The sequence below is a fragment of the Podospora pseudoanserina genome, chromosome 5 (genome assembly GCF_035222485.1).
Source record: "Podospora pseudoanserina strain CBS 124.78 chromosome 5, whole genome shotgun sequence".
Taxonomy (NCBI): Eukaryota; Fungi; Ascomycota; class Sordariomycetes; order Sordariales; family Podosporaceae; genus Podospora; species Podospora pseudoanserina.
In genome coordinates this window covers 126,660-140,516 of record NC_085924.1, presented here as the reverse complement: position 1 = coordinate 140,516, position 13,857 = coordinate 126,660, and the positions used below count along the sequence as shown (strand labels likewise).

General features: G+C 55.3%; 2 protein-coding genes across 2 annotated transcripts; one reads left to right on the top strand and one right to left on the bottom strand.

The window, feature by feature from the left end:
• Positions 1 to 223: 223 nt before the first annotated feature.
• Positions 224 to 9,521, bottom strand: QC764_502730 (uncharacterized protein). The gene is made up of 7 exons (XM_062947536.1): positions 7,799 to 9,521; positions 7,667 to 7,726; positions 7,479 to 7,594; positions 3,110 to 7,411; positions 2,031 to 3,044; positions 403 to 1,966; positions 224 to 380 (listed from the first exon to the last, which is right to left on the bottom strand). The coding sequence occupies exons 1-6, from the start codon at positions 8,174 to 8,176 to the stop codon at positions 664 to 666; spliced, it is 7,173 nt and encodes a 2,390-aa protein (XP_062798404.1). The 5' UTR covers positions 8,177 to 9,521; the 3' UTR covers positions 224 to 380; positions 403 to 663.
• A 448-nt stretch (positions 9,522 to 9,969) lies between these two features.
• Positions 9,970 to 12,254, top strand: QC764_502740 (uncharacterized protein; the record flags this gene model as incomplete). The annotated part of the gene is made up of 2 exons (XM_062947537.1): positions 9,970 to 10,059; positions 10,617 to 12,254. The coding sequence occupies exons 1-2, from the start codon at positions 10,021 to 10,023 to the stop codon at positions 12,252 to 12,254; spliced, it is 1,677 nt and encodes a 558-aa protein (XP_062798403.1). The 5' UTR covers positions 9,970 to 10,020.
• Between the last annotated feature and the right edge of the window lie 1,603 nt (positions 12,255 to 13,857).

Here is a 13,857-nt window from a genome sequence, read left to right as displayed (position 1 = left end):
GAGTGAGTTCGTTGGAGGGGGAAAATGGTGTAGGAAGAGGGCCGAAAGTAACTCGCTATTTGTAGCCGACTCGGTGACCGTTACTGGGGCTTTGTGCTGGTGTGTGGTTCGTGGTAGGTACGACAACGGGAGCAAACTGGTACGACGACTTGGCCAACGGTTGCTCGCATTTTCTGGCAGGAGCAAGCAAGCACAAGGTGACCCAAGAAGATGGGACATGACGTAGGGGAAATGGAACAACAATACACTTCAGAAAATCATGGATGCTTCGTCAACTATATACACTACAAAGATGTAATTACCGCCAACTATAAATAAAAAGTAAAGGACTGTAAGAAAATGTATGTTATGTCGGACCGAATCTCTAGGCAGTTATGTGTGTGTGTATGTGTGTGTGTTTGTGTGTGTGTCTGTGTGTGAATGTCATCATGTACTTTTTCCCAGTTGGAAAACCTATTTCCAACCTCCCATAAGTTTCTTTGACATTGGAATCCGTTTCCGTCTATTACCCTTTCGTCATGGAGAGTGAGAAAATGAAAACCAAAAAACAAAGGCTTCCTTGCACGCCGGCCCGCCCGCCAACCCGACATAAAACACCAACATGGCTGCAACAGCAACAAGACGCACAATAGGCATTACGATAAAGGTAGTATAGCAAAACCTTTAGGGCTTCTCGACCTGCTCCTTCCTGAAGAACTTGAAGAACCCAAAGGGGATGATCAGCTGGAATCCCAGACACACCCAGAAGTAAGGACTCGCTGCTCCAGGCATGATGCCCTGGCTGAAGTCAGGGAACGTGGTGTTGGGCGAGAGTGCGTTGGGACTGGTCGCCCGCGCCAGCATGGTGAAAGCACTGCCGATGACCTGGGCGCCCACCAAGACGGTCAGGACGTGCTGTCTGGTCAGCGTGGCCAGCAGCAACATGCCCAACCCGACGCCCTGGATGTTGTCCAAGAGACCCAACCAGAGCCACAGGCAGCGGGAAAGAATGGCTGAGCCGACAGGGCCACCAGCCCACGGGAGGTACCAGCCGATGCCGGATGTGCCCCAGAACTCCTGCGCCCACCGTGGTGCGCAGAGGCCGATGGCGAAGATGGGCAGGAGCCAGGTGTGCTCCTCGCTGAAATGAGAGAAGCCCCACAAGACGAGGGCCCAAAGGCCGACGTAGAAGCCCAAGGCAAGCAAGAAGATACCCCAGCCGGGAACGTGCTGCGTGTTGAACAGGAACTGCCAGCTGCGGCCATAGGGAGCCGACAGCCAGTAGTTTTGGATGATGATCATGACAAAGAACCAGGGGACGACCTTGCGGCGCCAAAGCGAGATCCAGAAACCGGGAATGCTCGCCGGAGATTGCCGGTAAAAGTCAGGGAGACCAACATAAAGCATGGCACCAATGGCCCACATGAGCAGGCAGATGGGAATGCCGACGACGATGGCTTGGGGGACCTTGGAAGTGCCGACGAAGATGGTGGATGTGGGATCCAGAGTCGAGACAATGGAGCCCCAGTACCAGAGACCAATGCTGAACACCTGCGCAAAGCCCGACACCACGAGGGCACGAGTGATCCACTGCTTGGTAGGCGCGCCACCTTCGTCACCAAAGTTGAGCGCAAAGGACAGGGCACCGGAGCTGGCGCCAGCGGCATAGAAGCAGGTGGCAGCTTCCTCGAGCTTGTTGGACACGCGCCAGTCGGAAAGCAGGGGCGAAATGCCAATCAACATGAAGGCAAGACCGTAAAAGAACCACGGGGCCGAGAGCGAGTAGACAGACTTGAAGTTTCTCTCGAGTGCCCACCAGATCAACGACGTGGCCATGTAGGTAGCGGCGACCATGTAGAGCTTTTCTGGCGTTTGGTTGGTTTCGCCTGTGAGGAGGACAATCTGGTACGAGCTGACGGAAATGACTTGCTGGAGGGCGAGGAAGAACGAGTAGATGGGCCAGTCACCGATGCGAATAGACATGATTCTGCACAACAAGGAAGGTTAGCATCGTTATTCATGTTCTCCAGACGGGGGGTGTGTGTTCATACCTCTTGAGACCTGTTGGTGCTCTGTAACCATCGCCCAACAGGAACTCATCGTCCACCATGCCGCCGCCGCCGCCGCCATTGCCTGGTGGCGAGGTCTCGAAGACGGACCTGGCCAGACCGCTGGGGGTCATGCTGCGGTGTCGTTGACGTCCACGGCTGACAACCGACTCGTTTCGCCCACCAAGACCGTTTCTCGACTCGGGCCGGCTGCCAGGGCTGCCGATGTGGGATTCTCTATACCGCCCAAGCTTGGCGTCACGATATCTTGCGAACCACTCCTTTTCGCTTCTCTTGAGGAATGTTTCGATGCACAGCTCGCTGGTCGAGTTGCCGGCGCTCAACGTCTCGAGCATGTCTTCGAACTCGGCATAGTACTCTCCGTTGGTGTCGTTGAAGAACTGGTCCACCTGCTGCAGCTTGAAGTCTTGCCTGTCACCGACGACATCGGGAAGACTGAGAAGACTGCTGTTGCGGTTGGCATTTCCAAAGGCCGGCCGGGGGAGGCTGAGTCCGTTGTCCGATGGGGCGAGTCCTGGGGAGTGCATGCCGTCTTTCTGGGCCCTGATTGCGAAACTGTCAACGCTGACAGTACTACTTTGGGCCGCGGGATTGGCGTACAGTGTGTTTCCATTGATGGAGCTGGCAACCGATTCACGAGGCGAGTTGGACTTCATACCACCTGCCCATGGCGCCGTGGGCGTGGGCAGGGCTTCTGGGGAAGCCAGTCTCGGCGTCATGAGGCCTTGTTCTGGTCCTGGACTTGGGCTGGGGGTGATTCCTGGAGTGTGAGCGCCGCCGGTTGGATCCACGTAAGTGTTCGAAATGTTGCTGGCACGAGACGATGGCCTGGTCCCCATGGGGCTGGGGCTGAGCGCATCAAACTTCTTCTTCTTGGCCTCCTTTTGGTGGATGCGGATGGACTCGCTGTAGAGCTCGTCCAGCTGCTTGAGCCACTGGGCGACGGGGAAACGCTGCTTCGCACTCCACGCTCTCATCATTTGGCGCTTGTTGTGTCTGCAAAGTATCAGGTGTGTCAGTCGTGTTCGTCAGCAAAGGCAGGAACGCTGTGGTCAACTTACTTGCAATCCAGAGCCGAGACAATAGCCTGCCTGAACTGCTGGAGCAAATGGGAGGGGGTCATGGACTCGACAGTGTACCAGAAACCGGGCATCTGACCAAGACCACCAACACGAGCGCCGACACCGAGCGCACCCTTTCTTCCGAACTCGACGGCAACCAGGCCGAAAGGTTCATCACGAGACGGAATCAGGGCGAACTCGGCACCGCTGAAGATGTATGGCGGGAGTTGGGTGAACTCGGGCTTGCTGTAGACCCTCTTGGGGTACTTCTTCATCAGCTTTTCCAACTTGAGGGCCGCAAAACGGCCGTACAGATCAATGACGGGGCCGACGCAAATGAGCTGCGTCTTGGGGTACTTCTCCAAAATGCTGGGGAAAATATCAGCGATCAAATCAACACCCTTCTGCAAACTCCAACGCCCGACGAAGACGAAGAGCTCGGCTGTGGGGTCCACCTCAAGGCCAGCCCACTCTTGGGCCTGACGGCGGAGGTCGCCTCTCTTCTCCTCAAAGCTCTGGTCAATCTCGATCTCCTTCGACTGGTTCGAGATATCCTCGTTCGGGTCCCAGTCGGCAGTGTCCGAGGGGTCGGGGTTGGGCAGCTGGCCAATGTTCTTCAAACTCCAGAAGATAGGGTAGCGGGCCAGAGAACGGTCACCGTATTTTCGGGACACACCGACGGCACCAAAGCCACGTTGGTGGATACGGAGGTAGCTCGCACCGGCGTGGAGCAGGTTAAACACGGAACCATACTGGACATAGTCCCTGACCACCTCGGGGGGGAGGTTAAAGACCTCGCAGACTTCCTTTTGCTCCTCAGGTGTGCGCATAGGCCACATACCTTGGAACTCGGCGTTGTGGAGCGAGAGACAGCAGGGGACGGTCTGAGGAAGGAGATACAGAGGGGCGGCGGCACCGTGGTAGTCGTTGATGTGGTAGATGTCGACGGGGAACCGGCGGATGGTTTCGGCAATGCAGGAGTTCCAGGCGGCGTACAGGATGGCCGACTCAATGTCGTCCATGCGCGCGATGTAGGGGTTGGCCTTGGTCTGCTTGCGGAAGATGGGGGCGTCCAGGAGGACGTAGGTGATGTTGTTGACAGTATAGTAGTAGACCTCAATCTCGTACGGCTGGCCCATGACCTGGACGTACATGGGCTCGGCGGCCTGCATGCTGTCAAAGGGATACGTGACATCGCCGACGACCGGAATGACCCAGATGAGGTTCATGTGCTTCAGGGCAGAACCCATGAGCTGAGCCATCACACCGAGACCACCAATCTTGATCTTGATGCCAAAATCGTCAATGTTGTACTCCATGGTCGCGATCAAGACGGTCCTCTGACCACCGCCGCTACCAAAAGGAACCAAGGCAGCGCTGGGAGGCGGGGGAGGCATGGGGCTCATCTCGACACCACCCTTGCCAAGATTCCGGAAGTCAAGCTTGGACAGGTTGCCAAGCTTGAGCGGGACCCAGCCCTTGGAGCTGAAGCCGGACTTGTTGATCTTGACCTGGTAGAAGCTGTGCATGTAGATCCAGCCTGCAAGCACGGCGAGCAAGACGGGAATGATGGCAAGGAGGATGAAGAGAACCACCTGGATGCCAATGTGACCAGTGGGAATGTACTCGAATCTCCACGTGGCGTCGTTGTAGACGAGCTTGTAGGCGAGCTGCGGCAGGGGGGGGGCCTCGGTGATGTTGATCACGTTTCTGGCCAGACTGCTCGGGGGAAGACGGTCGACGATGCCGTCGTTGTCAATGTCACCGTAGATGAAGCCGACATCGGGCTGGTTGTCGGGATTAATACCCCAAACGTTCAGCTGGAACTCGGCCGGCCACTCATACATGTAGTGCAGCTCCCAGGTGTGGTGGTGAACCAAGTCCATGGAGCCGGGCAAGCCGGCATCATAGCCCCACTTGTTGTATGGACCGTGGATTCGAATGTGTGGGACATGGCGCTCAAAGGTGATGTCGTTGCTGTCGGCGTGCTGGATGAAGCCGGATGAGCCGAGGGGCTTGCTGAAGTACTGAACCTGCAGGTGCTTGCCCTCCCACTTCTGCAGCTCCGTGCCTGTCCAGAGAGTGTTGTCTCGGTACATGGCGTCGACTTCTTGGTATGTCTTTTCGGCGTCGTACGGGAACCACTCGCTCCAGAGGGAACCGAAGTCGGTGCTGAACCTGAAGTGCGTAGCGCCCGCGGCGCTGTGATTGATGGCCATCCTGTTTCCGTCAAAGTGCAAGAGGGTGCGGGAGTAGTTGGCCGACGATGGAAACACGACCGGGTTGTTTGGCGCCCCAAACCGGATCAAGAAATGATCATTGGCATTGGTGCTGGCAGATCCGTCCTCTCTAGTAGCGTTCCTGACGGACAGCTTGATGATGCCGTCTTGGACATTGGTGAGCTTTCCAGTGATCTTCCAAGTTGACTCGATCGACCCGATGTACTCCCTCTTCTCGGAGGGGGTAAACGTCCCACAGGCATTGTTGTCCCAGGTGATGTCGAGCTTCTTGGGGTTGGCTATGCCCGAGTGGTCCACCGTGAGGACGGCGGTGGTCGATTTCTTGACAGAGTCGCAGTCCATCTCGTGGTTGAACTCAAGGCGAATCGGGATCACGCCGCCCTTGCCGGTGGAATCGATAGACATGTCATGACCGGGTTCAAACTTGGTGATCATGGGGGCCGGCTCGAGCCAGCTATCCTTGAGCACATACATCTTGAAGCCATAAGGGGGCATGACAATCTTGCTGAGACAGCCCGCATTCTTGGTGCTATTGCCGAACTCGTTCTTGACAGGAGAAGCCTCGAGAGTGATCTCAGGTCCGTCCTCAAAGACATCCCGAATCTTGGTGCCAGCGTCAAAGGGAGCGATGAAGGCGCCCTTGTTGAAGGTATCGGGGTTGCTGCAGTCAAATTCGTAAGTATGGGTCTTGTTACGGTTGCTGTAGATGAGCCACACAGGCTCTTCGTCCTCGGGTTGCGTGTCGGAGGTCCCCCGGCCAACGCTCCAAATACCAGTCTCGGTGAAGTTTGTGCTACCATCCAGCCAAATCTCCTCGGTTTGCTTGGCGAGAGTCTTGAGGTACCAGCCATGATCGATGCTGCGAAGGTGATCGCGGATGGCAAACATGTGCTTGAAGGTGTTCCGCAGATGGGCCGCAGGATCGCGGTGGTCACGAGCAACGCCGTCGTCCTGGCAGCCGAGACGGCCCTTCTCAACGGGCCAGCCAATGTACTGCGTGACGTTGAGCTGGAAGCACCCGTGTGCCTTCCACGCTGGCGAGGGGGCCATCGCCTGGCGACCGAAAACGTAGTTGGAAGCCGTACCATCGAGGGCGTAGAGCGCCTGCTCCTCGCCGTAGTAGATGATGGGCGCGCCGGGGAGCACAAACGTGATGATGAAATAGGCGAGCAACTGACGCTCTATGCCCTGAACAACCGACGGCCAACGGAACACATCCTGATTGGTGGCACCGTAGAGATGGCGAGGGTCGAACTTGCCCGTGTTGGCATTGTACATGTCGTTGGTCTTGAGCATCTCGTGCCAGGTCATGACCCAGTCGACAGACAAGTCGAAACCGGCCTGGAGATGGCCACTGAGGCCGAGGAAACGCGTCATGGAACGGTAGATGGAGTAGTGGAAAGCACCGCCGTCGAGGGCACTGTTGCCGGGCTCCCGGACAAAAAGGTCCTGGTTGTTCTTCCAGTCCGAGTCCATGTTCATGGCCTTTTCGGGATGCAAGTTCTCGGCCGCCCCGGGCTCGCGGCCACGGCCAATGTAAATGGATCCAAGCGTGTTGCCGCTCGTGATTTCACCAAAGACGGCAAAGTTGGTCTTGCCAATTTCGGTGGCACACTTGCGCATCGCAGAGCTGAAGGAAGCCTGGGCGTCCACCGTGACCTGGACGGCCTTGTCGATACGGAAAGCGTCAATGTCCAGCGCCCTCACGGCCATGCAAGAAAAGTGTTCAATACGGGCGGCCACAGAAGGATGCCAGTCGCGGAGACGATCCTGCACCGAGGCGAACTTGGCCAGCTGACGCTGCCAATCGGGAAACACACCGAAGGCTTCGATATCACCATACTGGTCAAAATCACTGTTGTAGCAGCCCTTGAGTCCTGGCGGCTTGATGCGCTTGCCGTCCTCGTACCAGAATTCGGGGTAGTCACATGTTTCGTTGTACTCGTTACCGATGGAGAAGTCGGGGTACACACGATCAGACTTCCACAGAACCTTGTGTTCTTCGGTCCGGAAAGGCGTCGTCTCGTTGAGGAAGCCCTCGAAACCAATCAGATCACTCATGCTGCCAGGGAGAGACATGTCAGATTTTGCACCACCTCAGCGGAACCACCTGCTGGAAGCAAACTTACGTAGCCATAGTGTTATCGATGATAACCCACATGTTGCGCTCGTGAATTTCATGGATAACCTCCTGCCACTCACGGATGTGTCCAAAGTGCTTATCAAGCATAGTCAAGTCGATGGGCTGGCATGGCCTCGGTCAGTACATCTTCCACTACCACCACACCCAAGATAGGTGAGCTCTAGTTGCACATACCGAGTAGGAGTCGGCACCCCATGGCAAGTTGATGAAGGGAGATCCAGCAATGTAAATGGCCTGTCGTCTGTCAGCACCCTCCGCCCTCTCTTCTTTGATGGTCGAACCCCCCGCCCCCGCCGTTCAGCATACCTTGGCACCCATGCCAGCAATGTAGTCGAGAGAGTCCCTCAGTCCTTCGAGATCTCCTCCAAAGCGTAGCTGCGTGCTCATCATGTCGGTCTCGTAGAGGGTGCCGTTGATGTCGTCATTGTTTGGGTCGCCATTGACCCATCGATCTAAAAAGAGAGTGTATACGGGCATCCGCCAGTTTGGGGGGGAGCCCATGTAGGTGTAGTTTTCTGGTCGTAGAGAGACATCGTAGTCATATTCGAGCGGCGTCTTGGCCGACTTCTTCGTGTTGAGGTTCCAGTTCTCTTCATCCTTGTCGTATCTGAGGCCTTGAACGAGTGTGGTGGCCGTAAGGAGGGTGATGAGTAGGGCATTCGAAAAGAACGGAGGGCGGATCATGTTGACCGTCGCTCGCCTCTCATTGGGAGCGACAGTAGGTTTGGAAACGAGAGACAATGCCAAATAAAAAACAAAAGACAAGACAAGACAAAAATTCAGCAGTACGACTTTCGAAAACACAACAATACAAAGAAGGACGATGATGGCAACCACCAACAGATTAGAAAGGGAAAAAGATGCGCGCTATCGAAGCCCTCCCCCCCCCCTCCCGACCCCCGGACGGACGAGACACGTTGGACAGGCCAGCCAGCCCTAGCTGTGAACTCCACGACACGACGAAGCCCCATCCGGTCACAGAGAGAGAGAGGCGGGAAAAGGGGGCATGGAAACCCGTGGTCAGACCTTCCAAGTGGAGATCTGGATGCTGGGCGTGGGAGCATCACAGCTGCCACACCTCCCCAGCTCGCGTTGGCCACCCTCGCGCGCGGAAGAATACCGGAGCGCAGATAGGCGGAGCCGCGTCGAGGCCACTCAGCCTATCAGTTGCTTTTGATAGGAATTATCACTTTCGGCATGTTCGCTCGTTGGCTCATCAGCTCTCCTTTTCCCACTTCATCTCGACGGCATCGACATCATTTCGCGGACCCTCGGCCATCTCCTTGGAAAGGCCGTCGAAGGAAAGCAGATGCCGGCATGGCCCCCGTGAGACGGTGAGATGAACATGAAGGCCAAAACAAAAACACAAGTTCTCGACATGAAGAACCCGGCAAGGCAGAGGAGGCTGGTGGGCGGATGTGGATGAATGCAACAGGTGGTGCCTTTCCCAATTTTCCCTTATCCAGGCCTTGGCCGGTGCGACGGTGCACTGCTGCCCCTTTTCTTGGGACGGGCGATAAGGCGGGTTAGACTGGAAGCTTGAGAGGCTTGTCGAGGTTCATGGTGCAAAACCTGTGTCGGCACGGTGGAGAGTACCCTGGTTTGTCGCCTCCGACCCTCCATGTCCAGCGCACTGTGACCATTGGGCCCTGGCAGCTTGATTCGATACGAGCGTGCGCAGACAGGGATCGCAGAGGAGGTACCGCGGCAGATTCGATGCGACCCGCTCGATCGGGCTTCGGAAAGCGGAAAAGAAGAAGTCTTTGCGTGATTGTTCGCGCCTTGCCACGGCCTCTGTCGACTGCCCAGCGCGACGACAAGAAATGTCCCTGCTGCTTTGGTGTCGTTCTGGACCATTGCCCTGGGTTGATGGCACTCACTGCAAGAGAAGAATGTCGTGGATGTCTCTGTGTTGCTGACACTGACAGGCCGAAACGACGAAATGACCGGGATGGAGCCAGCTGTTAGTGGCCTTCGTGTTTCTTCTTCTGCTGCTGGTGCTCCTTTTTTTTTCTCTGGAGAAGATGTTTCGGTCGGCGGCTTCGAGTTCCTGAAAAGAGTGGTGCGCCAAGAATGAACAAAAGGTCCACACCCCTTCGCTTACCGGTACCTACCTGGCTAGTGTTCCGTCATTCGACGCCACACCGCGGCGCGCGCGCGCTGGCATCCCCATCCCGCCTGGCAAGCAGGTCTGCCATCTGGCATACACTAACACCCGACAACGGCTTGGTTCAACGGCAGGATGACTTAACCCTCTGTGCCTCTTCAACACCGCACGCCTCGGAAGCTTATCCCGACCATAGATGTGTAGGGTAGATAGAACTTGGAAGCCATGTTAGTTAGTAGGTACGGATGCCTTACTGCAACACTGCCGCCGGCAGAACCGTTACATGAGAAAAACAGAAACGCCCCTAATTTCAGTCCAAGAAAAAGCCTGCAGTTTAAAGCGGAGACCGGATGGGTCAACATTCGACTGACACGAGTCGGCGTGGCAGGGGTCCCCTACTGGTTCCCCATTCTCGCAAGCAATGCACAGTGTCCAGCCTCTTCTTGGACTGTCTTGGCTGGTAGGCTCATCTCCTCATCTCTCATCTTGTCCCGTTGCATGGACACCCCATGAACACACCCCCCTCCCCCCCTGCCCCCTTCTCCCCAATGTCAACCACTGGCCGGTGTCCCCGGGGCCCTCCCGACATGCCCAGCACAGTGGTGTCGGGTCGAAAAGCGTGTCCGTAGCGTCCTGTAGAGACGCGGTGTTCCCTCCCCCTGGGCCCCCCCCCTTTTATTTTCCCCAGAGTCTGTCCAACCTGACGCCAGTCATCTTTGACACCTCAACGGTTGTTTATTCCCTACATTCGCTTTATACACACATTCCCAAAAACGCCGTCTTAGGCGTATTCACACTCTTTTTTTTTTTTTTTGCCTTTCGGCCCCAATGTGTTAGGACGAGAAGCAAGAAGACGAAGAAAGAAGGGGGTATCTGACCCGAGTCACTCACTAAGCATAAATAACAAGGAAGGAGGAAGAAAAAAAATATTGGGCCGAAGACACCGGTGCATCCGAACCAGCTTTTCACTGCCCGTCTTACAAGTATCGTCGCTTTCCTATTTTGGGATATTCTCAGCTTCTGCTTGACAGCAAGACACCCACCATGCGAGCTTCACTCTTGAGCCTGGCTGGCGTTGCCAGTCTGGCCTTCTCTGGCCTCGGCCTTGCTGCCGACGCTGAGGAATGGAAGACACGATCCGTCTACCAGGTCATGATTGACCGTTATGCCCGCACCGATGGCTCCATCGACCACGAGTGTGAGGCCCACGAGTTCTGCGGTGGCACCTGGAGAGGCTTGATCAACAAGCTCGACTACATCCAAGACATGGGCTTCACGGCCATCCAGATCAGCCCCATCAACAAGAACATGGAGGAGCACACTGCCGCCGGTGACCCCTACCACGGCTACTGGACCACCGATCTGTATGCCCTCAACGACAAGTTTGGCACCGAGAAGGACTTCAAGGATCTGGTGGCCGAGCTCAAGAAGCGCGACATCTACCTCATGGCCGATGTTGTCGTCAACCACATGGCCCAAAAGTTCGACAACAACCCCCCTCCCAAGGTCGATTACTCCAAGTTCAACCCCTTCAACGACGAGAAGTACTTCCATCCCTACTGCAATGTCACCGAGGAGGGCTGGTTGAACGCCACCGAATACCAAGACTGCTGGCTCTACCCCTATGGCGTTGCCCTTGCCGATCTCGACACCCGCAACGAATTCGTGATCAAGGAGATGAACAGCTGGATCAAGGGTCTTGTCAGCAACTATTCCATTGACGGTCTCCGCATCGACGCCGCCAAGCACGTCAACGACGAGTTCTTGCCCGGCTTTGTCAAGTCTTCGGGTGTGTTTGCCTGGGGCGAGGTTTTGACGGGCGAGACCGAGGACTTCTGCCGCTACCAGACTCTGGATCTCCTGCCCGGCATGCCCAACTATCTCGACTACTACAAGCTCATCGAGGGCTTCAACGGCGGCTCTTTCGAGAAGCTCGCCCAGATCAAGAAGCAGGCCATCAACAACTGCAACGACACCTTTGCCCTGGGCACCTTTGTCGAGAACCACGACATGCCCCGTTTCGCCAACAAGAACAGTGACATGGCCATTGCCAAGAACGCCATGACCTACGTTATCCTCAACGACGGCGTTCCCACCGTGTACCAGGGCCAGGAGCAGCACTTTAACGGCTTCGAGACTCCTCACAACCGTGAGCCTCTCTGGCAGTCCGGCTATGACAAGGAGTCGCCCCTGTACAAGCTCACCGCCACGCTCAACAAGGTGCGCAACCACATCATCAAGCTCGACAAGGACTATGTCAACACCGCCTCCGAGATCCTTGAGGCCAACAACAACTACTTTTGCACCAAGAAGGGCTCCTACGGCAGTCAGATCGTGTACTGCATCACCAACAACAGCTCCAAGGGCGGCAAACATTTGCTCACCGTTGGCGGCTTCCAGGCCGATCAGAAGGTCGTTGAGGTCCTCACCTGCCAGTCCAACCAGGCTGGCATGTCGGGCACTATCGACATGAAGATGAACAACGGCGTTCCCAAGGTCTATGTCCCCGCCGATGCGCTCAAGGACTCGGGCATCTGCGAGCAGACGACCGCTGAAGAGTACCAGGACGACACCAGCGGCGCCGGTGTGACCGGTTCCGCCACTGGTCTTTTGGCTGCTGCAGTGGCTGGGTGGGCCCTCATGTTCCTTGCCTAAGGCCTGCTACTTTGAGCGGGATACCCCCAGGAAGAGATTTTGGGTGGTTCATGTGTAAATATAGATATATACCCTCGGATGGAGTCTTGCACACTGCACACCTGATCCCGAGTTCCATATGCCGGTTTAATTCCTAACTTTTAATCTGCCCCCCTTCTTCGGTGATGTTTCATCGCTGATAACAAGATTTTTGACGGCTCAATGCAGTCATGAATCCTATCATGCTAAAAAACAATTCTCTGGAGTACCTCAAATCCACGCAGTTCGTGATTTATCAACACAGTACCATGTTTGCCCGAGACTCTCTGGCCAGGTGTCCCTTAAGCGTCTACCGAAGGCGTCTGCAAGAGGGGGACGGGCCATTCGGCCGTTCTAATAGCCGCCGATTGGATCTGACCGTTGATGTTTTTTTGATGTTGGGGTTACACAACATGACGAACCAAGGAAATGTTTTGAGCTGGATAGAGCGGGTTAGACACGCCCTTTTTTGCTCTTTGGTGACTTGAGGTACATCGCAGACACACAAAGGGATTTTTCAGGCCGGTTCGGACTGCCTGAAATGAATTTCCGAGCCACGTTGTTGTACAGCTCTATGTGCGATATGTGCTGGTGTTTTTACGAAACCAGCTTCGTAGAGCTTTGCGGAGATAAGCTGCCCGTTACTGAAGCCGTGGCGACTATAAACCATGTCAGTTCTCGAACAGAACCCAACTCCTCGCATTAAACACCGATCTACCTAGGTAGTAACACAATTTCCAGCACTAGGGTTGGTTCCACAAGCTCGTTGGTCGTACAAAATCATGTTAGTATCTATACTGGACGTCCGTTGACGCAGAACAAGTTCTGAAATAAACGGCCAACAGATCAAAAGAGACCGTCCCAAAGCGGAGTACCTACAGAAACATTGGACGAGAACTATGCATAAACACAACATGCCGTGCGATGGGTGAATCTAATGGACATGGAGCGGACAGTTCAGAGCCAAGAGCATAACGCATGTCGGCTTCCAAGCCGGCACTTTCAGGTCAGATAGACAGCAACCGTCTTCCCCATGTTCTTGGCAGGAAACACACTCCTGGTACCTCCAATCTCCAAATCTGACAGCCAGAGAAGGAGATTGAGGCGGTTTTTGATGTATAGACTTTGGTAAATGTCATCCAGTTTGATCCTTTAATCCGTCCGAGTAGGTGCATGCTTCTCTGTGGACATGACATCGATGTTGTCTTGTGGTTTTACCCCCAAGATTTCCCTTGTGAATAAGGTTACACGGTGAGCATGTATCTTACTCCTGCTGTTTTGCTTTATCGCTAAGTCACAAACCAAGGCAAATGAGGGGGGATTAGGCAACTCTAACATACACATTCACCACGTGGTTGAGTATGCCCACTATCTGGAGCATGGTTCGTGCAGATGAGGTGGGTGTACCGGCTGACATCCTCCCGCGGTACTGTATATACGTGTGTGTGTGCCAGTATTGGCTCGTGCCATTGCAGGTTGCCATCTTCCGAATGTAGATCTTACAATGTCGCCACGGCAGCTACCAGCGTAATTCCTGGGGGCGTAAGTACTTGTTGTGCAACCAGTTCGCCTTTTCATTGTCCGA

Excerpts from the sequence above, each read along its gene's own strand:
- QC764_502730 (XM_062947536.1), bottom strand. The coding sequence starts at position 8,176 with ATGATCCGCCCTCCGTTCTTTTCGAATGCCCTACTCATCACCCTCCTT. Across the intron at positions 7,595-7,666 it reads GGGGTGCCGACTCCTACTCG|CCCATCGACTTGACTATGCT; the intron begins GTATGTGCAACT and ends AGGCCATGCCAG. Across the intron at positions 1,967-2,030 it reads GCACCAACAGGTCTCAAGAG|AATCATGTCTATTCGCATCG; the intron begins GTATGAACACAC and ends CTTGTTGTGCAG.